The 27,215-nt window shown below is 41.2% G+C and overlaps 1 protein-coding gene and 1 long non-coding RNA gene across 4 annotated transcripts in view; one reads left to right on the forward strand and one right to left on the reverse strand.

The window, feature by feature from the left end:
- Positions 1-27,215, forward strand: part of C6H12orf56 (chromosome 6 C12orf56 homolog) — a 105,218-nt gene that overhangs the window by 23,563 nt on the left and 54,440 nt on the right. The window contains exons 2-3 of the mRNA XM_059403608.1: positions 8,392-8,554; positions 23,891-23,963. Coding sequence (XP_059259591.1) covers positions 8,392-8,554; positions 23,891-23,963 — 236 coding nt within the window. The remainder of the gene's footprint in view (positions 1-8,391; positions 8,555-23,890; positions 23,964-27,215) is intronic.
- The window catches only part of LOC132019877 (uncharacterized), an 84,666-nt gene continuing 83,958 nt past the window's right edge, over positions 26,508-27,215 (reverse strand). For all 3 annotated transcript variants that reach the window (XR_009404867.1, XR_009404870.1, XR_009404869.1), the window contains one exon: positions 26,508-26,797. This is a non-coding gene — a long non-coding RNA (uncharacterized LOC132019877). The remainder of the gene's footprint in view (positions 26,798-27,215) is intronic.

Genomic DNA, 27,215 nt, shown 5'->3' on the forward strand with positions numbered 1-27,215 from the left:
AGTTGCATTCTAAACAAGAATTGTAAAATGGGACTAAGTGAATTGGGAAAAAATGACTATAGTTCCTTTGATGACTTTCATTCAAAACATTGCTGCTTCTCTAATGTTTGCTCTCCCAGATTAAGGAAACTTTCTCTTAAGATATGATTTACAGAAATGTGAAAAAATATATATTTGTAAACAAAAGCATTAAAGCATTTAACATTTCTCTCTACCTAAACCCTCTGAGATTCAAAAGGTCTCAATAAGCTTTCTTCCATGGCAATCATAATCATTTGCATAAGTTCACTAAGAATCTGTTCTCCTTGTAACGGACACCATTGGAAATACTGGTTATTTTACCAAGGCTTTGACTGGAATGTCATATTTGAGAGACATGCATAGACTCAGATATGACCAGACAGCTTTAAGAAACTAAGGTTGACTTCATGAAACCTAAAGCCATAGGGAATCCCCTGGGAATGCTCTCCTGGTACCTTACTTGCAAAGTTCCCAGCAGCCTTACCAGGTAAGTAAAGAATGTCACTTCCTGGCATGGGCAAGGACCTCAGGATATGCTGGGGACCTCATGAAGAGGAATCTGCCCACATCTACAGATATTGCAGGCATGTCTAGGCTTGGCTTCCAGCCTAGAGGAGCAACTAAAAGTTCAACCCAGAGATTCCATATAAAAGTTCTAGCAAAACAGATTCTGAAAGATCTATATGATCAATCATTCTCGCTGAGCTTATGGAAATAATCATGCCATTTGTTAATACTGGACCTGTTTTTCAAACAAATTAGCCTTATTTGGCTATCTTTGCAAATGAGGGTTATTATAGAGAGGAATTATGTTTTGGTTTTTTTTTTTTTTAAGATTTTATTTATTTATTTGACAGACAGAGATCACAAGTAGGCAGAAAGGCAGGAAGAGAGAGAGGAGGAAGCAGGCTCCCTGCCGAGCAGACAGCCCAATTTGGGCATCGATCCCAGGACCCTGGGATCATGACCTGAGCCAAAGGCAGAGGCTTTAACTTACTGAGCCACATAGGCACCTGAGAAATTATGTTTCAATAACACACCTCTGTAGACGCTAAATTTTAGTTCTGATTGTCTTTGAATGTTGTTTGCCTAAGCTAGACCACTTGAGGTGAAATTCAGAGAAGTTGCCACAATAACTCAAGTATAGGCAATCTTGCTTGTTATTCTGTGGGGATAATAACAGGACCCCACGGTCATATGATTAGTTGAACAACTGGGAAATGGGGTAGAGTCCCCAGCAATTGTATAACTCAGCTATCCCCTTGACCAATTCTATGTGGCTGGGATGACAAAATTGCTCTATAAAAGCCAGAGCGTACCCCATGGAGATAGTGGATGGCCCCACTTTCTTTATGATTAGATTAGATGATGCACTTGGGGATGCCCTTAGCTCCTGAGACAAATGTTCCATTTGCCAGTGATTCCCTGTAATTAGGATATTGTTAAGGCTGGACCTCAAACAAAAAGGGCTTCTTGACAGTTTCATCTCTCATAGTCATTTATCTGAGAAGCCACCTCTACTGTCAATACAATTGCAAACAAAGGCTTTCACCAAGCATCCAACAGCCCTCCTGGTAAAAACAGCCTCAAAGCTCATTATGGGACTTCCAGGACTTAAGACAGGACTGCAATATAAAATAAGCAAAGCAGTATGCTTGCTAAGCAGGACTCTAAATGATACGTCCCAGGCACTGGATGCACTCAGCCAAGAATTCAATGAAGTCATGGGGCACCTGGGTGGCTCAGTGAGTTAAGCCGCTGCCTTCGGCTCAGGTCATGATCTCAGGGGCCTGGGATCGAGCCCCGCATCGGACTCTCTGCTCAGCAGGGAGACTGCTTCCTCCTCTCTCTCTCTCTCTGCCTGCCTCTCTGCCTGCTTGTGGTCTCTCTCTGTCAAATAAATAAATAAAATCTTTAAAAAAAAAAAAAAGAATTCAATGAAGTCAGGGCAGGACTTCTTGAGAACAATGCCACTATTGACCTGTCTACTACTGCTACACCATTTGGGGTATGAAAAATTCCTCACATGATTACAAGTAACACCTGCAAGATCTCCCAACTAATAGGGGACATTTGTGATCAGTTAAATAAGATCAAGATATCCAATAATCTATTTGACAAAATTGGTAATTGGGGATCTTATTTAAGGGATGTGATAATCATTTTGGGCCTAATATTTGTTTTATGTTCATCCTTTTGCACGTACTGATGCATGTGCCATTTGCTGCCCATCCTGACCCCCCAGAGCCATCCACAAACTCCTGGACCAACCGCTTGAAAGATTCTAACTGCCACACAGCCCACCGCCCCATTTCAGCAGGAAGCAGCCAGAGTGGTCATCGCCCCATTCCCTAAGGGCATTTAGGGTTACTATTCCAGGGGGAGGAATGAGTAAGGGACAGGCGGGGCTAGGTGAGGGGCTCATAGAAATCCCAAAAAACATGGAAGTGTGGGGAAACCAGAGATAAGGGAGAAAATTGGACTGCGCTGCCCTAGGTCATGTGGGGTGTGTCTTTATATGATAATCACCTGTGACCAACAAAGAATAAGCAGAGCCTAAAAAGAAAGTAAGCCATTGAAGGGTCTTACCAAAAGAGATGTTAAAAAAATTTAAGTTCCCTGTTAGCTTTCTATAAAAGACCAACACTAAAGACCTTCATCTGGCAACCCTGTTGGGGCCCCTCTTGAGAGCTTTTTTGTGTATCTTCACTTAATCAACTTCCATCACTTACACAACTTAAAAAAAAAATGTTTTGCAAAAACTACTGTGAGGAAGTTTTTATTAATGTCAGTTTTGACTTTAAAAAGACTCTTATTATTTGCTTTCCCTAGGCTAGGAAATCAGGCCCAAGAAAGGCTCTTCACCAGATTTCTCTTGTAGTACCTATTAATTTGAGTGAATTTGAGGTCTTGAAAGTTTCTTTCTTTTCTTTTTCTTCTTTTTTTTTTGAAGATTTTACTTATTTGACACACAGAGTACAAGCAGGGAGAGGGAGAAGCAGACTCCCCTCTGAGCAGGAAGCCCGGTGTGGGACTCAATCCCAAGACCCTGAGATCTTGACTTGAGCCTAAGCTTAACTGCTTAACCGACTGAGCCACACAGGTGCCCGAGGTTTCTTAATTTCTTAATTGCCTGGCCTGTCAGAAGTGATCTTCCTGATAACTGTGAGGCTGGGTCTCTGGGCTAGTTTTCCTCGGCCAGCTTTGTAAGCACAGGCTCCTTAAATAAATCTTTGGCCATTAAAATGGTTTGCTATATCTCGTTAAATGAATATCCACTCCCTCCACCCCACACCCCCCCATGCCTTTTCAAAAGATTTATTTTGAGAGAGGGAGAGAGAGAGAGCACGTGGGAGAGTGGTGAGGAGGGGCAGAAGAAGAGAAAGAGTCCCAAGCAGACTTCTGCTGAGCACAGAGCCTAACGCTGGGCTAAATCCCATGACCCTGAGATCGTGACCTGAGCTGATTCCAAGAGCCTGACACTTTGGGATACCTGGATGGCTCAGTCGTTAATCGGCTGCCTTGGCTCAAGTCATAATCCCAGGGTCCTGGGATCGAGCCCCACATGGGGCTCTCCACTCAGCGAGAAACCTGCTTCTTCCTTTCCAGCTCCCCCTGCTTGTGTTCCCTCTCTCACTGTGTGCCAATAAATAAATAAAATCTTAAAAAAAAAAAAAAGAGTATGATGCTTTATCAACTGAGCCACCCAGTCACCCCAAATGAATCTCTTTCTTAAACAGTACACTTAACAGAAGGCCTTGGATATACAATCAATGTGTACAATTATATCCTGGTAAAAGGAAGTCAGATCTTAACTCAATCTATTAAGTTTCTGAATTCTGGTGGAGCCAGTGAAAATCAGATATTTAAATATTTTTGGCTTATGATAGCAGAATCTCTAAATTATTATGGGTTACACACTAGTTACAATTTAAGAAGGAAGATAAAAAGCTTCCTCATATATTTAGAAAACAGAACATTAGAACAACATCAATAATATTCTAAGGAAATAACCACAATAAAACTTCTACTTCTAAAAAATTTCATTTAGTCGTGTAAAGATAAGTCTCATCCTGAGGCATTTTAGGTTAAAAGTCTGATGAAGCCACCAGCTTCTTGACCTAAGGGAGTCTTGGAAATTCTAACTCAGTCCGCTGGTGTGGTCTGAGTTGTCTAAGGAATGTTAGCTCAGCTCTGAAGTCTTTGAAGAGCCTGTCTCAATCCTTTTCCCAGGAGGTTCTGCTCTGAGACTGTCCTTTGTTGAGGACAAAAAGTCTGTTTTGTTTTGTTTTTTTAATCTTATAAAAGAACCTTCAAGCAAGCATCACAATAAAATAAAAACTATCTGTAGAAGATAGAGATTCAAATGACTGTGGTTGGTTTATTTTTGAGAACCTTTCAAATGTGAAAGGTCTGATGAAGTTACCCATTGAAAACAGGCAACTTACTAGAAAACTTGGCTTTTCCTATGGCATGCAAAACAAAGGTAATAAAGCCATTGCAAAAAATTAGACAAAACATCTCTAAGAATAGTGACAAAGCCCATTTTTAAGGACATCAATAAAAGTTACATCTGAGGGGCACCTGGGTGGCTGGCTCAGTCAGTTAAACATCTGCCTTTGGCTCGAGTCATGATTCTGGGGTCCTGGGATTGAGCCCTGCCTGGGGCTTCTGCCCAGCTGGGAGCCTGCTTCCTCTCCCTCTGCTTCTGCCTTTCCCCACTGCTTGTGTGCTCTCTCTCTCTCAAATAAATAAATAAAATCTTAAAAAGAAGAGGTTACATTTTTGTAACTGATTTGTAAAGATAAATGAACATAATTTTTATATGGAGAAAGTCTTTAATATAATATAGCAATACTGAAATACAATATATATAATCACTACGTATAATCACATATATATATGTATATAAATGTGCCAAGATAATACAACTTTTTTAAAAGATTTTTTAAAAGATTTTATTTATTTATTTGACAGAAGGAGAAAGAGCATGAGTAGGCACAGAGGCAGGCCGAGAGAGAGGGAGAAACAGGCTCCCCACTGAGCAGGGAGCCTGATGCGGGACTCGATCCCAGGGCCGTGGGATCATGACCTGAGTTGAAGGCAGATGCTTACCCGACTGAGCCACCCAGGCACCCCTAAAAATATATTTATATACAGCACGCCTGGGTGGCTCAGTCAGTTAAGCATCTGGTTTGGGCTCAGGTCATGATCTCAGAATCCTAAGACTGAGCCCCATTATCGGGTTCTCTACTTATCGGGGAAGCCCGCTTCTCCCTCTCTGTCTACTGCTCCCCCTGCTTGTGCTTTCTTACTCTCTCTTTCAAATAAATACATAAAATCTTACAAGAAAAAAAAGATTTTACTTACTTGAGAGAGAGCAAGAGAGCACACGTGCACAGGGGGCAGGGACAGAGAGATTGAGAGAGTCATAAGCAGGCTCCATGCTGAGTGTAGAGCCTGAGGTGGGGCTCGATCTCAGAACTCTTGAGATCAGGACCTGAGCCAAAACCAAGAGTGGGATGCTTAGCCACTTGTGCCACCAGGTGCCCCAGATTATAACAATATTAAACCAAAACTAGCAGGGCACCTGGGTGGCTTAGTCAGTTGGGTGTCTGCCATCGGCTCTGGTCATGATCCTGCTTCTCCCTTTGCCTGTCTCTTCCCCTGCTCCCCCTCTCTCATACTATCTTTCTCTCTCTCTCTGACAAATAAATAAATAAAATCTTTAAAAAATAAAGTATTAGATGTTAGGGGCATCTGGCTGTTCAGTCGGGGGAGTGTGCAAGTCTTGATCTCAGGGTTATGAGTTTGAGCCCTACATTGGGTATAGGAATTACTTAAAAATAAAATATTATAATATTATAAAAAGTAGGGGTGCCTGGGTGGCTCAGTCTTTGGGTGTCTTCCTTCAGCTCAAGTCATGATCCCAGGATCCTGGGATTGAGCCCCATACCGGGGTCCCTACAGGTCAGGAAGGCTACTTCTCCCTCTCCCACCCCCTCTGCTTGTGCTTCCTCTCTTGCTGTGTCTCTGACAAATAAATAAATAAAATCTTTTTAAAAAATTTAAAAAGTAAATAAAAATAAAGTATTAGATGTTAAATTTCCTTATTTGGGGGGAATTATAGAAACATTTTTCTTCTATAAGGGCTTATTTCTGCAAGTCATCAAAACAGAGCTCCTTAAATAGTCTTTATAATTATTAATACCCTCTGGAAAGAGGAAAATATTACCCACTGCAATAATAAGAGGTAAAGGCTTTTCTAAATTATAGACATCTAGGTAGAGAGCATGTATTTTCAGATCAGTAAACACAAAAACACACAATCTCACTGGTTCAGATATCCAACAACCGTTCTCTTAATCAAAGGGTGGTAATCAGTTGCATTCCACTGGACACAATCAACTTATATCAGTATGAACTGGAATATTTTTCACTATTACCAGTTTTCTACAATTTACAGTGTTTTCTTTTCTTTATGTATTTTTAAATAATCTCTACGCCCAACATGGGGCTCAAACTTACAACCCTAAGATCAAGAGTCACAGGCTCTACCTACTAAGCCAGTGACTCAACTGGCTTAAAACACTTGAAGTGTTTTAAAGATTTATTTATTTAAGAGAGAGAGAGAAGAGAAAGACAGAGACAGCACAGTTGAGTGGGGGGGGGGGCAGAGGGAGGAGGAGAGAATCTCAAGCAGAGGTAGAGCCTGTTATAGGGCTCCAGCTCATAGCCTTGCCATCATGATCTGAGCTGAAATCAGGAGTCAGTCGCTTAACCAACTGAGCCACCCAGGCACCCCCACTTACAGTGTTTTAAAATAGTGCAAAGGCAATAAATGATGGAAAACACCTAGATCATCGTTTTTGCCCAATTCAAAGGCTCTTATAATTTTTCCTGACCACAGCAAGAGAAAAAAAATAAAACAAACAAAAACCTTAGCCATATGTATAATAGGATTCTAATTTTATAAGCATATCCTTGCAGGTATCAAATAGCTTAAGCCATTTCTGAAGAACCTTGTTCAGAAAAGGAAACTCTACTAACTATAAGTTTTTATAATTAATGAAAACACATCCTTGGAAGACCTGCTATGCTTCATTAGTTTGGTTCAAATTACTCTATATATTTGAAAATAATTTTAAAAATTAAATTAGAGTAGATTCTGATACCTTTTCATTAGTTTATCTTCCTATCTTTAATTCCAGAGTTAGATTTTTTAAAAAATTATTTGATATTTCCTTCATATATTTGTGAAAAGAGAAGGATGAAACCGGATGATCACAGGAAATACTTTTTATCAAATTCTAAGTAACTTTGCAAAAAGCCTATAAAGGTATTCTTCCTGATGCTTGGATTAAAGGTTTTAAATATGCCTCTGGTGATTCTCTGGCTTTACTCTTGGTTTTTCAGTCAGACGTTACTGCTGCCTACCTGTCACAAAAAGGGAAGAAGATTGTTAAATATCTAAAAATTCTAAGTATTGGGGTGGCTGGGTGGCTCAGACAGTTAAGCATAGGACTCTTGGTTTGAGCTCAGGTCTTGATCCTGAGGTGGTGAGTTGAAGCCCAGTTTTGGGCTCCATGCTAGCTGTGGAGCCTCCTTAAGAAAAAAAAAAAAAAATCCCAAGTATTTATTGAGACTTTTTCTCTTTTTAATCAAGAATAGAAAACAGGGGGCGCCTGGGTGGCTCAGTGGGTTAAGCCGCTGCCTTCGGCTCAGGTCATGATCTCAGAGTCCTGGGATCGAGTCGCGCATCAGGCTCTCTGCTCAGCAGGGAGCCTGCTTCCTCCTCTCTCTCTCTCTGCCTGCCGCTCTGCCTACTTGTGATCTCTCTCTGTCAAATGGATGAATAAAAAATCTTTAAAAAAAAAAAAAAGAATAGAAAACAGAGCACTTTGGAGAGAAGAGAAAGCTATTTAGGAGCAGGAAATTTCCATAATTCAAACCTGGAAGTTTGTATTCCTAGAATTTTTGTATACTGTCCCCTGCAAATGGACATTTTCCACTACACAGAAAAATCCTAGTTTAAGGCCATTAATTATACATTTTTAAGACTTAAAAAAATCTATTCTCAAAATGAAAGGGTGAGGGATATATTTTCACAAACAAAAACACTATTACTATTTAGCAATCCTGTAGTGTAAATAATGTCTTAGGGTCTGTTGCTAAATGCATTTTTAGTAAAGACTAAAAGAAATAGATGAACAATTGAGAAACCTGACAAGAGGAAAGATTTCCCAGGAAAAAAAAATAAGAAAGAATGTAGTTTAAACTTGCCCTAAGCTTTAGGGGGTTTATTATCACAGGACAGAGAAACAGTTGTATTTGCCCTCAATTAGCTTAATTAATTATATATTTTTTCAGATTGATGATTACCCACAATTTTTGAGTCCACCAGATAGAGAAACCAACCAACATATTCGTATCATCCATTCTTCAAATGTTTTTAAAAAAGAGCATGAAAAATCAAAAGGTGTCAAGAAATTCTCATTTCCATTTCATCATGGTACTTCTGACAACAAAAAAGGTATGCAATATATTTCTTAAAGTGACACAAGAAAAGATGCATTACTTTATAAGACAAAAAAAAAATGTTCTTTTTTCCTCCTCAGCTTTACTGAGGTATGCTGACAAAAATTATATATAAGGTGTTAAGGTGCTATTTTAGTCTATGTATACACTATGAAATGATTACCACAATCAGGCTAATCATCCCACATAGTTTTCATTTTGTATAAGTGATGAGAACATTTAAGATCTATTTTCTTTGCAAGTTTCAAGCACACCCTACATTATTGTTAACTATAGTCATCATGCTGTGCATTTTGGTCTCCCGAACTTATTTGTCTTATAATGAACATCTACCTTTTCCCCCACCAAGCCCCCAGCCCCTGGTAAATTACCATTTTACTATCTGTTTCTATGAGTTTGTCTTTTTTGGTTTCAACATAAGTGAGATTATGTAGTGGTTCTCTTTTTATGTCTGGTTTATTTCACTTAGCATGATGTCCTCCAGGTTCATCCATGTTGTCTCAAATGCAAGATTTTCTGTTTTTTACTTCTTTATATTTTAAAGTAATCCCTACATCCAACATGGGTCTTGAACTCATGACACCAAGGTCAAGAGTCAGATGCTTGGGATGCTTGGGTGGCTCAGTCAGTTGGACGGCTGCCTTTGGCTCAGGCTATGATCCCAAGGTCCTGGGACTGAGTCCCAAATTTGGGTCCTTGCTCAGCGGGGAGCCTGCTTCTCTCTCTGCCTGCTGCTCCCCCTGCTGGGCTCCTTCTCTCAGATGATAAAATAAATAAAATCTTAAAAAAAAAAAAAAAAAAAAAAAACAGCCGGATGCTCTGCTGACTGAGCAAGGCAGGTGCCCCAGGATTTTTTTTTTTTTAAGATTTATTTATTTATCTGAAACAGAGAGAGAAAACATGAGCAGCAGGGGAGGGTAGATGCAGAGAAGAGAGAGAATCCACAAGTAGTCTCCTCACTGAACAGGGAGCCAGACTTGGAGCTCAATCCCAGGACCCTGGATCAGGACCTGAGCATAAATCAAGAGCTGGACACTCACCTGAGTGAGTTCCCCAGGCATCCCAGATTTTCCTTTTTTTAAAGGCTAAATAATATTAGATTGTGTGTATATGCATGTGTGCACACATCCCCACCCCTGACACCCAAACACATTTTATTTATCCATTCATGTATTCCTGGACACTAAGGTTACTGTAAATAATGCTGCTATGAATAGGGAGGGCAGTTACCTGAGATAGTGATTTTATTTCCTTTAAACACAGACCCAGAAACGGGAATGCTGGATCATATGGTAGTCCTATTTTCGTTTCTTGAGGAGCCTCCATACTGTTTTCCACAGTGGTTGTACCAATTTGCAGCCCTATGAGGAGTGCATAGGGGTTCCCTTTTATCCACATCCTCACCAATCCTTGCTATCTTTTGGCTTTTTGAGGATTGCCATCCTAACAGTTGTGAGGTCTCATTGTGGTTTTGATTTTCAGTTCCATGATGATTAATGAGCTGATCCATCCATTCTCAGCACAGTTTGCCATACATGAGGATTTGTGGGGAAAAAAGAAATAAAGAAAAGAATGGAAAGGAAGAAAGGGAGGGAAGGCAGGGGGAGAAATGAAGAAAAACAAAAGAAAGAAAGAAGTGTGTTCACTAAATACTGGTTTCACAAAAACAATGAGTTAAAATCTGGATTCCATTTGGTCAGTTCGTTTTAGTTAATTTTTTAATTTTTTATTTTTTATAAACATATATTTTTATCCCCAGGGGTACAGGTCTGTGAATCACCAGGTTTACACACTTCACAGCACTCACCAAAGCACATACCCTCCCCAATGTCCATAACCCCACCCCCCTTCCCCCAAACCCCCTCCCCCCAGCAATCCTCAGTTTGTTTTGTGAGATTAAGAGTCACTTATGGTTTGTCTCCCTCCCAATCCCATCTTGTTTCATTTATTCTTCTCCTACCCACTTGAGCCCCCATGTTGTATCACCACTTCCTCATATCAGGGAGATCATATGATAGTTGTCTTTCTCTGCTTGACTTATTTCGCTAAGCATGATACGCTCTAGTTCCATCCATGTTGTCGCAAATGGCAAGATGTCATTTCTTTTGATGGCTGCATAGTATTCCATTGTGTATATATACCACAACTTCTGGATCCATTCATCTGTTGATAGACATCTAGGGTCTTTCCATAGTTTGGCTATTGTGGACATTGCTGCTATAAACATTCGGGTGCACGTGCCCCTTTGGATCACCACGTTGGTATCTTTAGGGTAAATACCCAGTAGTGCAATTGCGGGGTCATAGGGCAGTTCTATTTTCAACATTTTGAGGAACCTCCATGCTGTTTTCCAGAGTGGTTGCACCAGCTTGCATTCCCACCAACAGTGTAGGAGGGTTCCCCTTTCTCCTCATCCTCGCCAGCATCTGTCATTTCCTGACTTGTTGATTTTAGCCATTCTGACTGGTGTGAGGTGATATCTCATTGTGGTTTTGATTTGTATTTCCCTGATGCCAAGTGATATGGAGCACTTTTTCATGTGTCTGTGGCCATCTGGATGTCTTCTTTGCAGAAATGTCTGTTCATGTCCTCTGCCCATTTCTTGATTGGATTATTTGTTCTTTGGGTGTTGAGTTTGCTAAGTTCTTTATAGATTCTGGACACTAGTCCTTTATCTGATATGTCGTTTGCAAATATCTTCTCCCATTCTGTCAGTTGTCTTTTGATTTTGTTAACTGTTTCCTTTGCTGTGCAAAAGCTTTTGATCTTGATGAAATCCCAATAGTTCGTTTTTGCCCTTGCTTCCCTTGCCTTTGGCGGTGTTCCTAGGAAGATGTTGCTGCAGCTGAGGTCAAAGAGGTTGCTGCCTGTGTTCTCCTCAAGGATTTGGATGGATTCCTTTTGCACATTGAGGTCCTTCATCCATTTTGAGTCTATTTTTGTGTGTGGTGTAAGGAAATGGTCCAATTTCATTTTCTGCATGTGGCTGTCCAATTTTCCCAACACCATTAATTGAAGAGGCTGACTTTTTTCCACTGGATATTCTTTCCTGCTTTGTCGAAGATTAGTTGACCATAGAGTTGAGGGTCTATTTCTGGGCTCTCTATTCTGTTCCATTGATCTATGTGTCTGTTTTGTGCCAGTACCAAGCTGTCTTGATGATGACAGCTTTGTAATAGAGCCTGAAGTCCGGAATTGTGATGCCACCAACTTTGGCTTTCTTTTTCAATATCCCTTTGGCTATTCGAGGTCTTTTCTGGTTCCATATAAATTTTAGAATTATTTGTTCCATTTCTTTGAAAAAGATGGATAGTACTTTGATAGGAAGTGCATTAAATGTGTAGATTGCTTTAGGTAGCATAGACATTTTCACAATATTTATTCTTCCAATCCAGGAGCATGGAACATTTTTCCATTTCTTTGTGTCTGCCTCAATTTCTTTCATGAGTACTTTATAGTTTTCTGAGTATAATTTCTGTGCCTCTTTGGTTAGGTTTATTCCTAGGTATCTTATGGTTTGGGGTGCAATTGTAAATGGGATTGACTCCTTCATTTCTCTTTCTTCTGTCTTGTTGTTGGTGTAGAGAAATGCAACTGATTTCTGTGCATTGATTTTATATACTGAACTTTACTGAATTCCTGTACAAGTTCTAGCAGTTTTGGAGTGGAGTCTTTTGGGTTTTCCACATGTAGTATCATATCATCTGCGAAGAGTGATAATTTGACTTCTACTTTGCCGATTTGGATGCCTTTAATTTCCTTTTGTTGTCTGATTGCTGAGGCTAGGACTTCTAGTACTATGTTGAATAGCAGTGGTGATAATGGACCTCCCTGCCGTGTTCCTGACCTTAGCGGAAAAGCTTTCAGTTTTTCTCCATTGAGAATGATATTTGCGGTGGGATTTTTATAAATGGCTTTGATGATATTGAGGTATGTGCCCTCTATCCCTACACGTTGAAGAGTTTTGATCAGGAAGGGATGCTGTACTTTGTCAAATGCTTTTTCAGCATCTATTGAGAGTATCATATGGTTCTTGTTCTTTCTTTTATTGATGTGTTGTATCACATTGACTGATTTGCGGATGTTGAACCAAACTTGCAGCCCTGGAATAAATCCCTCTTGGTCATGGTGAATAATCCTTTTAATGTACTGTTGAATCCTATTGGCTAGTATTTTGGTGAGAATTTTCGCATCTGTGTTCATCAAGGATATTGGTCTATAGCTCTCTTTTTTGATGGGATCCTTGTCTGGTTTTGGGATCAAGGTGATGCTGGCCTCATAAAATGAGTTTGGAAGTTTCCCTTCCATTTCTATTTTTTGGAACAGTTTTGGGAGAATAGAAATTAGTTCTTCTTTAAATGTTTGGTAGAATTCCCCCGGGAAGCCGTCTGTCCCTGGGCTTTTGTTTGTTTGGAGATTTTTAATGACTGTTTCAATCTCCTTACTGGTTATGGGTCTGTTCAGGCTTTCTATTTCTTCCTGGTTCAGTTGTGGTAGTTTATATGTCTCTAGGAATGCATCCATTTCTTCCAGATTGTCAAATTTGTTGGCATAGAGTGGCTCATAGTATGTTCTTATAATAGTTTGTATTTCTTTGGTGTTAGTTGATCTCTCCTCTTTCATTCATGATTTTATTTATTTGGGTCCTTTCTCTTTTCTTTTTGATATGCCTGGCCCAGGGTTTATCAATTTTATTAATTCTTTCAAAGAACCAGCTCCTAGTTTCGTTGATTTGCTCTATTGTTTTTTTGGTTTCTATTTCATTGATTTCTGCTCTGATCTTTATAATTTCTCTTCTCCTGCTGGGTTTAGGGTTTCTTTCTTGTTCTTTCTCCAGCTCCTTTAGGTGTAGGGTTAGGTTGTGTACCTGAGACCTTTCTTGTTTCTTGAGAAAGGCCTGTACCGCTATATATTTTCCTCCCAGGACTGCCTTTGTTGTGTCCCACAGATTTTGAACCGTTGTATTTTCATTATCATTTGTTTCCATGATTTTTTCAATTCTTCTTTAATTTCCCGGTTGACCCATTCATTCTTTAGAAGGATGCTGTTTAGTCTCCATGTATTTGGGTTCTTTCCAAACTTCCTCTTGTGGTTGAGTTCTAGCTTCAGAGCATTGTTGTCTAAAAATATGCAGGGAATGATCCCAATCTTTTGATACCGGTTGAGTCCTGATTTAGGACTGAGGATGTGATCTATTCTGGAGAATGTTCCATGTGTACTAGAGAAGAATGTGTATTCTGTTGCTTTGGGATGAAATGTTCTGAATATATCTGTGATGTCCATCTGGTCCAGTGTTTCGTTTAAGGCCTTTATTTCCTTGCTGATCTTTTGCTTGGATGATCTGTCCTTTTCAGTGAGGGGAGTGTTAAAGTCCCCTACTATTATTGTATTATTGTTGATGTGTTTCTTTGATTTTGTTATTAATTGGTTGATATAGTTGGCTGCTCCCACGTTGGGGGCATAGATTTTAAAATTGTTAGATCTTCTTGTTGGACAGACCCTTTGAGTATGATATAGTGTCCTTCCTCATCTCTTATTATAGTCTTTGGCATAAAATCTAATTGATCTGATATAAGGATTGCCACTCCTGCTTTCTTCTGATGTCTATTAGCATGGTAAATTCTTTTCCACCCCCTCACTTTAAATCTGGAGGTGTCTTCTGGCTTAAAATGAGTTTCTTGGAGGCAACATATAGATGGGTTTTGGTTTTTTATCCATTATGATAACCTGTGTCTTTTGATGGGGGCATTTAGCCCATTAACATTCAGGGTAACTATTGAGAGATATGAATTTAGTGCCATTGTATTGCCTGTAAGGTGACTGTTACTGTATATTATCTCTGTTCCTTTCTGATCTACCTCTTGTAGGCTCTCTCTTTGCTTAGAGGACCCCTTTCAATATTTCCTGTAGAGCTGGTTTGGTGTTTGCAAATTCTTTAGTTTTTGTTTCTTCTGCAAGCTTTTAATCTCTCCTTCTATTTTCAATGATAGCCTAGCTGCATATAGTATTCTTGGCTGCATGTTTTTCTCGTTTAGTGCTCTGAAAATATCATGCCAGCTCTTTCTGGCCTGCCAGGTCTCTGTGGATAAGTCAGCTGCCAATCTGATATTTTTACCATTGTATGTTACAGACTTCTTTTCCAGGGCTGCTTTCAGGATTTTCTCTTTGTCACTAAGACTTGTAAATTTTACTATTAGGTGACGGGGTGTGGGCCTATTCTTACTGATTTTGAGGGGCGTTCTCTGAACCTCCTGAATTTTGATGCTCGTTCCCTTTGCCATATTGGGGAAGTTCTCCCCCAATAATTCTCTCCAGTATGCCTTCTGCTCCCCTCTCTCTTTCTTCTTCTTCTGGAATCCCAATTATTCTAATGTTGTTTCGTCTTATGGTGTCACTTATCTCTCGAATTCTCCCCTTGTGGTCCAGTAGCTGTTTGTCCCTCTTTTGCTCAGCTTCTTTATTCTCTGTCATTTGGTCTTCTATATCGCTAATTCTTTCTTCTGCCTCATTTATCCTAGCAGTGAGAGCCTCCATTTTTTATTGCACCTCATTAATAGCTTTTTTGATTTCAACTTGGTTAGATTTCAGTTCTTTTATTTCTCTAGAAAGGGCTTTTATATCTCCCGAGAGGGTTTCTCTAATATATTCCATGCCTTTTGCGAGCCCGGCTAGAACCTTGAGAATTGTCATTCTGAACTCTAGATCTGACATATTACCAATGTCTGTATTGATTAGGTCCCTAGCCTTCAGTACTGCCTCTTGTTCTTTTTTTTGTGGTTAATTTTTCCACCTTGTCATTTTGTCCAGAGAAGAGTATATGAATGAGCAAGTAAAATACTAAAAGGGTGGCAACAACCCCAGGAAAATATGCTTTAACCAAATCAGAAAAGATCCCAAATCGTGAGGGGGAAAAGGGGGATAAAAAGAGGTTCAAAAAGAAAGAAGGGGGGAAAAAAAAAAGAAAAAAGAAAACGAATAAAGAAAAGTATAATATATATATATATACATATTAGATAAACTAGTTAAAAAACGTTAAAAAAGAAAAGGGTAAAAGTTTAAAAAAATTTAGCAAAAGAATAGAAAAAAAATGAAAAAGAAAAAAATTAAATTAACGGCAAGACTAAAAAATCACATGGAGAAAGCCATGAGTCCCGTGCTTTGCTTTGTCCTCCTCTGGAATTCTGCTGCTCTCCTTGGTATTGAAACCTCACTCCTTGGTAGGTGAATTTGGTCTTGGCTGGATTTCTTGTTGATCTTCTGGGGGGTGGGGCCTGGTGTAGTGATTCTCAAGTGTCTTTGCCCCAGGCGGAATTGCACTGGGCTTACCAGGGTCCAGGCTGAGTAATCCGCTCGGGTTTGCTTTCAGGAGCTTTTGTTACCTGAGCGCTTTCCGTAGAGTTCCGGAGGACAGGAATACAAATGGTGGTTCCTGGTCTCTGGCCTGGAGGAGCCGAGAGCCTGTGGCCCCACTCCTCAGTGCTCCCTCAGAGAACAGCAGTCAGTAACTCCCTTCTCCTGACTTCCGGCCATGCTCCGAGCTCACCTAGCCTGTGGCCAGTTCAAGGTAACACCGAGCTGTGAAGCACTGTCCGCTCTGTCTCTGTAGCCGGTTTTCCCGTTCCAATACCCGCAAGCTCTGCGACATTTAGACACCCTGATCCTTCTGTGACCCTGCGGGACCTGAGGCCACGCTGACCCCGCGTGGGCTTCGCCCCAGTTTAGCCTCTGGAGCGATGTCCCTCAGCGGAACAGACTTTTAAAAGTCCTGATTTTGTGCTCCGTTGCTCCGCCGCTTGCCGGGAGCCAGCCCCTCCCCACCCCTGGGTCTATCTTCCCGTTGCTTTGGATTCACTTCTCCACCAGTCCTACCTTTCAGAAAGTGGTTGTTTTTCTTTTTCTAGAATTGCTGTTCTTCTTCTCTTCGATCTGCCAATGGATTTGCAGGTGTTTACAATCTTTAGATAAGCTATATCGCTGATCTCCTGCTAGCTGAAGTAGTCTCAGCCTGCTACTTCTCCACCATCTTGACTCCTCCCCTTTTTAAGTTATTTTTAAGATTTTATTTATTTAATCATCAAAGAGAGACTGAGCACAAGCACAAGCACAAGCAGGGGGAATGGCAGGCTGAGGGAGAAGTGGGCTCCCCGCTGAGCAGTGAGCCCGATGCAGGGCTTCATCCCAGGACCCTGGGATCATAACCTGAACCGAAGGCAGACGCTTAACCCACTGAGCCACCCAGGCACCTCTGGTCAGTTCTTGTTTAATTTTAATAACCTTATTAACAACCACATTTTTCTTTCTTTTTGTTTTTTAAGATTTGACAGAGACACAGTGAGAGAGGGAACACAAGCAGGGGGAGTGGGAGAGGGAGAAGCAAGCTTTCCACTGAGCAGGGAGCCCAATGTGGGGCTTGAACTCAGGACCCAGGATTATGACCTGAGCCAAAGGCAGATGCTTAACGACTGAGCCACCCAGGCACCCCCAACAACCACATATTTTAAAGAAAAACCTAATCAAGAAGTACAGGGGATAACCAGAAACATTGTGAACCTGGCTTTAGGAAAACTCCTGATAGTCATCTCTGTGAATCTTGGGCTCCCACAAACAAGGGAAGCTACAAGGTCCTGTTCCAATAATTATGGTTTATTGTGGTTATTAACAGCATTCACTCTTCATTCAAAAATAGCATTGGGAACTTGTTCATCCAAGAACTATGATTCACATGTAGATAAAAAGATGAAAAGCCACCTTTAATTTTGTTTAGGGAGCTCAGCATCTGATGCAGATGATTTTCCCACTGCGCACAAGGAGATCTAGAAAATTCACAGGGGGGTGGGGAGAAAGGGGAGGTGAGGAGTCAGGGCTCCCGGTACTCACCCTGCTCAACCAGAGTTCCTGTGCTTTTACATTTCATATTTTGGGCTGTACATCCTTCTGGTGAGTAAGTTTTAAAAATCCAAGGACAAATAGATAAAAATAGAATATATAGTTCAGCTTTATACTGTTTATTTCAAGGTCTTATTTTATATATGCACATAAAATGTGATTATATCTAAAGGAGCCCTTTATGTGCAATCCACATAACCGGGAGGTGGTCAAAAGCAGAGAAGCATGTGCTTTGGACTCGCTAAGCTGACATCTGAATCCCAGCTCCCACCTTTCCAGCTGTGTGACTGTCTACCATCACAGCCTCTGTGAGCCTCAGCTTCCTTGTCTTTCTATTGCTACTTTCACAGGGTTTTTGTGTTACATGAAATAATGTGGGCAAGGCTGGGCATACAGCAGGAAAGCAGTCAGCTGTTGAGATCACATCCTTAGCTGAGAGGAAGGACAGAATAAAGTCCCACACAGGGCTCCTGGATAGGCCCTTCCACTTCTGGCCTCTAGGCAGTGGAGCTAGACCAGTGCACACCAGTCAACTGGCTCTTCGCTAGGCTTCCCTCCAGGTAAGACTCAGAGCTCTTGGAGTACTGGATAACTACAAAGTGTGAGAAAACTATCCAGTGTTTGTACACTCTCATAGACAAGCACCCTTCCACACTGACGCTCCATGGCATGGCAACTGTTTGTAGAAGTTGTAATTAGACTTACTAAATCCCTGGTTGCTCCCCAGGTCTCTTGCCACCCTAATTAGAGTACCTAACTGGCGTTGGTTGCCTTAAATGCATATTTATCCTTGTCCACAAGCATAATTATTCTTGTTTTTTTTTTCCCCCAAGATGTATAAGAAGATAAAAACACACGTTAAAGAAGCTAATTACAGGTAGAAGTTTTATGAAATTTAAATTCCTAGAAACTTCACAAATGATGTTAAAAGCAGTGAAGATGCTTAAAAAAAAAAACTTATCTTGTATTCAAGCACATGGCTATTCATAAAATTATACCTCTCCTCCACTCCTCCTCCTCCACTTTCATCTCTGAATGTTTCATCTGACACTTTGGTGTAGAGAGTTTTGAAAACCCAAAACTGCTACTGTCACAAGGAGTCATACATAGCACACATTACAGAAATAAAAGCATCCCCCTTTCTAGAATGCCAACAGTCCTGCGCCCTGATGCTGGTTCTCCACCAAGCTGCTTCTTCCCTGGGTTAGTGTTGCCATATACCCTGTGGGACCATGGGGGTTCACCTCCTAGACAGTCTGTAATATGCAGACCTGAAGCAAGAGAGAGGCTCAAACCTGTCTGACCATCTTCTTGACAACAGTTATTGCTAGAGGCTTTAATGTTAATATTGATGATATCATGCCCAGAGAAGTAGCTCACATTAACTGCTCAGCATTTAAATAAAGATAATTATTAGAACTTACTCCAAACCTCTTGGGTGAAAGCCTAGGGAATATTTGTGTCATGTGGCAAAGCGCACACTCAAACCAACTGGATTATCTTAACAAAGGAAGCTCGAAAATGAGAATCATTTGTAGTAAAAATACTTAGTTTCATCATCTCATTTTCAAAAGGCTTCCTAATTAAGCCCTACTTTTTCTGGAGATATATAGAAGAAGAGGCTTTTCTCTAGAGTATAGAGATGGGTCAGAGGTAGCACTTTAAATTGGTATAGTATGGGTCAGAGGTAGCACTTTAAATTGTACTTTATGTGTAGATGAAAGGGGATAGTTATTAAACTCTACATGAACAATGCTGACAGGAGCAGAGTGGCTGTGGTGAACTGTATTAGCTGCTAAAGCTCTAGAATGAATTGACTGATTAGCCCCTTCGTTTCAAGTACATTCTTTTTTTTTTTTTTTTTTTTAAGATTCTATTTATTTATTCATGAGAGACAGAGAGAGAGGCAGAGGGAGAGGGAGAAGCAGGTACCCTGAAGAGCAGGGAGCCCGATGGCAGACTCAGGACCCTGGGACCATGACCCGAGCTGAAGGCAGACACCCAACAACTGAGCCACCCAGGCACCCTCAAGTCCAACAGAACAGCAATGTCCAACAGAACTTTCTGCAATGATGGAGCTGTTCTGTATGTAGTCTAATTACATCTAGTACAGTGGCCAACAGCCACCTATGACCACTAGTGCTACTAACTGAATTTTAATTTAATGTTAATTTTAATGGCCACAGGTGTCTAGTAGCTATAGAATCAGTCACTGCAGTTCTAGATGCATAGAAAAGACTTTAATGGCCTTGGTGATGTCTTTGAAACACTGGCATAACATGAAGTAGACTAATCCCCAAAATAGAGTGAAACATCATAATCTGATGACACATACACTGAACCAGGTTTTATACAAATATAAGATTTTCTTTTATACCTAAAACCTACATATTTTTTAAAATGATTGAGGTTAAAGAAAATGAAAACAAGGGGCTGATGAGTCTCTCAGGTTTAGTGGATAATTTTTACATAGGCTTGGCAGTCTTCCCCATAGGAATAGGGTTTTGACAAATATAATCAGATCTCTTGCAGTTAGGAAAGCATTGCATTTTTTTGGTAGTGTCCTTTCTAAAAATGTGCCTCAGCTGATCAGCACTACTGAACATGTCGCCAGGCATCCACCGTGCTAAATGGGAGAAGGACTTCATATCTAAGCTACTGACGAAGACTGTGAGCTGCTATGTGCACCCTAGAGAACACAGTGGCAGAAAACACTGTCATCTGCTATCTGTCATCAGGCTCTCTTTTCATTATGGCCTTACACCTGCCAGACTCTGGCCACTGGCACCTAGCAGCCGATGTAGAAACAGAGATCAAGATGTACTTCATTTTTCAGTGGACAGCACAGATGATCCTAAGATCCTAAGATCATCAGTGGTAACACCATTGTTACCAATGAAACGTAAAGCTAACATAGAGAGGGGCAGGAATGCTGACCCTAAAGTTGTTTTTTGTTATAGCCTTTGATGGCCTCACACACAAAAAAGAAAGTTCAAGTTTGGTGAACCTGCTTGAAATCAGGTTGAAGAGACAGGTAATACCAGCTTCCTAAAAGAAAAGACTCCGTGATTTCTTCTCCCCTCCCAGCAAGCCCACAGTGCTGTGCTCCATTTCCTTCCTGCTCTCCTCCAAAATGCCTGAGGTGTTGCTGTATACCCAGGACCCTGTGGTTCACGTTCCCAACAGTCTGTAATATGTGGTCCTGAGGCAAGAGGCTCAAACCTGCTGACTCCTGTGCCACAAATTGCTAATACGTTCTACTTAATTCCAGCAACGATCAAAGGCATTATTTATTTCACAATTAGTGCCCACATTTGTGAAAAGCCTACTATTAGAAGTGTCTATGATGACCGGGGGTTTTAAACTTATGTAGTTAGTAGAGGTTTTTCACTTTCAAGTAGAAAAAACTCATTCTGCCTAACTTAATGCCAAAGAGAATTTATTGAAGGATTTTGAGTCTTTCAGGGAGTCAAGAGGGGAACAGAAGAAACCCAATAGTGGAAGACCAGAAACCCGGAGGCCTGTTCCTGGGCCTGAACAGCCTGTGAGGGACTTTCTTCTCAATATGGCCAGTTTCAAAGACTCCCAGCTCTGCCTCTCATGTCCAGATGTCACAATCCTAGAGGGAGACATTGATCAGCCCAACTTGGGTCAGAGCCCAACTTGGGTCAGAGCCCACCCCCAGACCACTCAGCTACAGCTCGAATAAGGATGGATCCAGATTTTGTGGGGACAAAAAACTCACACGATTTGCAGAGCCTTCCTTAAGAAAAAGAGTCAAGACACCAAATACAGTTGATCTGGAAATGTTGGGGTCAGAGCAAATGGTCAAGAAAGAATTCTTGAAATGTCTTCAGTGCAAAAAGCTGGTTTTTTGGGGGGGGCTTTTTGCTTGTTTGTTTTGTTTTAAACATGGGGACAGTACTTGTGGGCAGAAAGAATTGCACTGGGGTTGTGATGGGTGACTGATTACATACTTTCAAGTTGGGAGGGGTTTAGGAATAGCATAAGTCTCTAAGGAATTTTGGAAACAAGGTTTCCAGGAACTTGAGGGGGCTAGCTGTCCTTAGGTAAAGGTCATTTGGCCAGGGGCGCCTGGGTGGCTCAGTGGGTTAAGCCTCTGCCTTTGGCTCAGGTCATGATCTCAGGGTCATGGGATCAAGCCCTGCATCAGGCTCTCTGCTCAGCAAGGAGCCTGCTTCCCTCCCCTCTCTCTGCCTGCCTCTCTGCCTGCTTGTGATCTCTGTCTGTCAAATAAATAAATAAAATCTTTAAAAAAACACACACACATTTGGCCATGCGCACACATTGTTAAGACCTCTCCTAAGACTTTGGAAGGAACTCGTGCAAGTGAGGGGCACTAGAGCTGAAACATCATTAATTTCATTGGAAAGAGCAGTTTTTGTTTTGTTTTTATTTGATTTTAATAAAGATGGGGCACCCATACTGTAGAAGAGGCCAGTCCCTTAAAGAAGGGAAGGTGCTGGGAAGACAAAAGGTCACTATAGCTTGGTCCTTCCATTAGTCACCGCATAACTGTGGTTTCCCACTTTCGTGTGTGTGTGTGTGTTTAAGGATTTTATTTTTAAGTAATCTCTATACCCAACATGGGGCTCAAATTCACACTTCTGAGATCAAAAGTCACATGCTCTAGCCCCTGAGCCAGCCAAGCGCCCCTCAGTTTCTCACTTACCAGGTTTTTGGCCTCACATCCCCAGGTGATCTCCAAATCTGATGAAATATGCCGGACTTCAAGGGGGCTGTGTTGACCTCATCTGTCTAGATCAGAGCCAGCCAGAAAACCACCCACAGCCTCCTGCTATCTTCTTATAGAATCCCCTCCAGCATCACCTTTGGCTCTCTTAGGTAAAAGGGTTCTTTCTTCTAAGCATGGAGGTGCCTTGGGCTCCTCTCAGAACCACTGGAGTGAAAGAGAATTTTGCAGAGCAGTTCAAAAGGAAAGGGGTCAAACACAGTGCAAACACACTTATGATTTTGATTTCATTTTGTGTAAATTTTGACTTAAAAATAAACAAAAAAAAAATTAAGAGAAGAGGAAGGAGTAAAGGGAAGCAAGCGAGTCAAGAAAGGACACTGCGGACAGAACCAGGGAAACCCCCAGACGCATTCTCTGTGGGAGCAGGGCTTTCTCTCTTTCTCTCCCCCGCTCTCTGTTTGGCCTGTGCATCCCCTAACTCCAACCCTTCCGCAGGGATGCAGAGATGGTCACAGGGAATACGGAGTTTCTGCTGGAGCTTAGAATGTGAGGACCATACTGACCTCTTGCAGTAGCCTACAGAAATGTAAATTTGATTCTCATGCAGAACACTTCTCAGATACTATTATTGTTTGTCCCTCCAAACAAACTACACACATAATTGGGAGGACACGACAGTGTTCTTGATGTTATGATTGGCTCTTTGATTTTCACTTTAAATTAAACTAAGGTATATTGTATAACTACTCTACCAGGCATCACACAAGTCCTTTTTATGCACATTATCTTATTTTCACTCACAGAATTATCATCTTTACTTTTATAAATTAAGATAGTGAGTCCAGTGGGGCACCTGGGTGGTTCAGTGGGTTAAGCCTCTGCCTTCGGCTCAGGTCATGAACTCAGGGTCCTGGGATCGAGCCCCACATCAGGCTTTCTGCTTGGTGGGGAGCCTGCTGCCCCCCGCCCCGCCTGCCTCTCTGCCTACTTGTGATCTCTGTCCATCAAATAAATAAATCTTTAAAAAAATATATACTGAGTCCAGAGTGAAAAGATAACCGGAAATTCTTGCAAACTGTAAAGTAACTTTTTACAAGAGTCTGAAGTTAAGCACATGTTTTCTTTTTTTTTTTTTTTTTAATTTATTTATTTGACAGACAGAGATCACAAGTAGGCAGAGAGGCAGGCAGAGAGACAGGGGGAAGCAGGTTCCCCGCTGAGCAGCGAGCTGACAATGGGCTCGATCCCAGGACCCTGAGATCATGACCTGAGCCAAAGGCAGAGGCTTAACCCACTGAGCCACCCAGGTGCCCCTTAAGCACGTGTTTTAACATCGAAGCCAAAGTTCCTTTTGTCCCATCATGCTGCCCAGTTTTTACTTTGGGACTTGCAAGGTTTTTGTTTTGTTTTGTTTTGTTTTTGGAGAGGTTGGGGAGGGACAGAGGGAAAGGGAGAGAGAATCTTAACCAGGTTCCTCACCTGCACCGACCTGATGTGGGGCTTGATCTTACCACCCTGAGATCACAACCTGAGGTGAAATCAAGAGTTTGATGCTTAATCAACAGAGCCACCCAGATGCCCCACGACTTGCAAGTTTTTGTGAGGATTTATGAGCAGTCATCAAATCAGTATGTGTAACTATAATTTCTAAACAAACTCAATCAAATTATGTAATGTTATCAACTGACTTCTTTTTCCTCTACACGACTTTTTTTTTTTTTATTTTAGTCAAAGAAGAGATTAATGGCTCTGTCTTTTGGAGAGGCAAAGAGCCCAGAAATTTGAGTGAATCCTCTCTCAGGTGAGATTTTGTTTGGAGTATGTTTTTAACTTGGTGACCAAAAGTTATCTTATACTTCATTTTGCTCATTTTAATGTTTTTTCTCTACTAATGGTTTTGGACTGAATTTTGTTTATTTCATATATACAATAATGAAGAAGATATTTTGGGAGTTCTTCTAAATTCAAATCCATTTAGTTTAAATAGTGAAATGTAGTATTTCTCATATCAATGGAATATATAAATTTCACAATGTAACTAAATAACTGATTAAAGTTAAATTAAAAAAAAAATTTACTGAGCTCTTGTTCTGTATAGGGCACTATGTTAGGCCCTGTAAACAAACAAACAAACAAAAAAAGATGAGTAAGGCATAGTTCCTGTCCTTGGGAAGCTGATTCTAACTAGAATATGTGACATTTGCCCAAACATAGACAATACAGAATACACATGCTAAGTGTCATCAGTGAGTTTGAGAGAACTGCCAAAGAGTTTTGAAGAGGGGAAAGGTTATATTCAGTTTTGGGGGGGAAGTCAAGATGTCAGAGTGACAGTTGAAGAAAAAAGAGTGCATGTGGAGATGGAGATTTTGCAGCTGGAAGAGATAATAAAATCTAAGAGGCAGGAAAAAAATGGAGCATATATCAGGAAAGGGAAGCAGTCCGCAGTGATGTAGAAATACAACAGAGGGACGCCTGGCTGGTTCCATCAGCAAAGCATGCAACTCTGGATTTCAGCTGTGAGTTCAAGCCCATTTTGGGCACTGAGCTTACATAAAATAAAATAAAATAAAATAAAACGTAAAAAATAAATAAATAAAAATAGAACATGAATAAAACATGTATAAGGTTAAAAAGCAAAACTAGGCCCATACTTGAGAGAGTCTTAAAGTCCAGTTCAAGACTTTGTATGTCCTTTCTTAGGCTGTAAGGAAACTATTGACAAAATAACTAGTTGTGCTTCAGATGAACTGAAGCAAGGAGAAACCAGATTGGTAGGAAGTAATGACAATCTGCATTGGTCTAGTGGTAAAGGGAGTAAAGACAAAGGGATACTGGTGCGCCTGGGTGGCTCAGTGGGTTAAGCCTCTGCCTTCGGCTCAGGTCATGATCTCAGGGTCTTGGGATCAAGCCCCACATCAGGCTCTCCACTCAGCGGGGAGCCTGCTTCCCCCTCTCCCTCTGCCTGCCTCTCTGCCTACTTGGGGTCGATCTCTCTCTGTCAAACAAACAAATAAATATTTTTTAAAAAAAGGAAAAAGAAAAAGGGATGGGTGGAGAGATATTTCAGACGCAAACTCTTCAAGACTGGCAACTGAACACGAGAGAGATGGGAGAGAAACCACTGTAGTTTCAAGCTGGGGTTACTGCAAGGGGTTGCCTTTCAGAGAAATAAGGATGGCAGGAGGGGTGCAAACCCAAGGCTGGTTTAGACAGGTTAAGACTGAGGTCCTAGGGCGCCTGGGTGGCTCAGTTTAGTTGAGCCTCTGCCTTCGGCTCAGGTCATGATCTCAGGGTCCTGGGATTGAGTCCTGCATTGGGCTCCCTGCTCAGCCAGAGCCTGCTTCTCCCTCTCCCTCTGCTGCTCCCCCTGCTTGTGGGCTCTCTCTCTGTCAAATAAATAAATAAAATCTTAAAAAAAAAAAAACACCCTAAAAATTTAAAAAAAAAAAAAAAAAAAAGATCTGTGTGTTCCTGTCAGTGTTCACAAGGGTTCAGAGGTTCTGATTATAATTGCAGCTGTAACATCAGGAAACTTAACTGGCTAAAACAGGATTCAGCAGTAAGTGTTCTATTTTGCATTGCAAACTGTAGTTCAGAAAGCTGAGACCCCTTTGCAATGTTGGGCACGGGGGAGGGACCACCAACCTGCACCACTGAATTCCCTCACCAGGTTTTCTCAGCAGGGTGCTACTGGCATTCTGTGTGGGACCACTTACTGTCATGAAACAACTCCCGCCCATTGTGGGACCACAGCGTCCCTGGCTCTTCTCCACGAAATGCCTGTAACACTCCCCATTTTATTAGGCAATGAAAAACCCACCAGCACACATTTCCACAGAACCGCCCCTGCTAATTCCATCTGTCAACACAAGTTTCCTTTCATTCCCCGGCCCAGTGCTCTCTCCCCTCTTTCTGCAATCCTCTCTCTTTTCCTAGTAGTGTCCTTGCTCTCCCTATGAAAGTCTGTACTTCAATTCTTAGGAACACCACAGTGTGATTAACGTAATAATATGAATTTAAAACTGTTCCCGCTTCAGTGGGATTTCCATTTTAATAGGAAACCAAGCCAGAAGCTCAAGGAAAGAAGCTCTCAGTAGAATTTTGTCTTGTTGAGGTAAAACTGACACACAGCAGGGACGTCTGGGTGGCTCGGTCGGTGAAGCGTCTGCCTTAGGCGCAGGTCATGATCCCAGGATCCTCCATCAAAGCCCCACATTGGGCTTCTTGTTCAGCAGGGACCCTGCCCCTCCCTCTTCTTCTGCCCATCCCTGTGTTCTCTCTCTTTCTCAAATAAATAAAATCTTAAAAAACAAAACAAAAACCGACACACAGTAAACTGCAATAAAACGTACAGTTTGATACATTTTCTCCGATGTGGACCCCCACAAAAGCATGACCATTATCAACATCTCTCCCTCCCTGCATTATGTCCTGGAAATTTTTTTTAAGGCAGTAAGCTGGAGCAGTTGCTAGGTCTCATCTTGTTTGTTTCCCACCTCTCGGAGATGACTGTCTTACGTAGTCCAACATCCAGTGTCTTAAAAGATGTTTTTATTTTTTTATGTACGTTTTCCCAGTTTTTGTTTTTTCCAGGTGAGAGTACATATTTAGTCCTTATTACTCCATCCTGGCCTGAAACAGAAAAAACAAAACAAAACAAATTAGTAGAAATTTAATCTCTGCACTAGTATATATGGAGGAGGATCTGGATTGGTTTCAAATCCTTCCTGGAGCCAGTGATAGTTCCAGAATTTTCATAAAATAGATTCCATAAAAGAGGGCAGCAAAGGCAGGGTAGTGGTGATTAGGAAACTCTTTTTCCCTTGTATGCATTTCTTTCTTTTCTTTCTTTCTTTCTTTCTTTTTTTTTTTTTTTAAGATTTTTTAATTTATTTGACAGAGAGCATCAGTAGGCAGAGAAGAAGGCAGAGAGCGAGAGAGGGGGGAAAGCAGGCTCCCCACCGAGGCAGAGAGCCCAAACTGGGACTCGATCCCAGGACCCTGGGATCATGACCTGAGCCGAAGGCAGCAGCTTAACCTACTGGGCCAC

The sequence above is a fragment of the Mustela nigripes genome, chromosome 6, assembly GCF_022355385.1.
Source record: "Mustela nigripes isolate SB6536 chromosome 6, MUSNIG.SB6536, whole genome shotgun sequence".
NCBI classification, from domain to species: Eukaryota; Metazoa; Chordata; class Mammalia; order Carnivora; family Mustelidae; genus Mustela; species Mustela nigripes.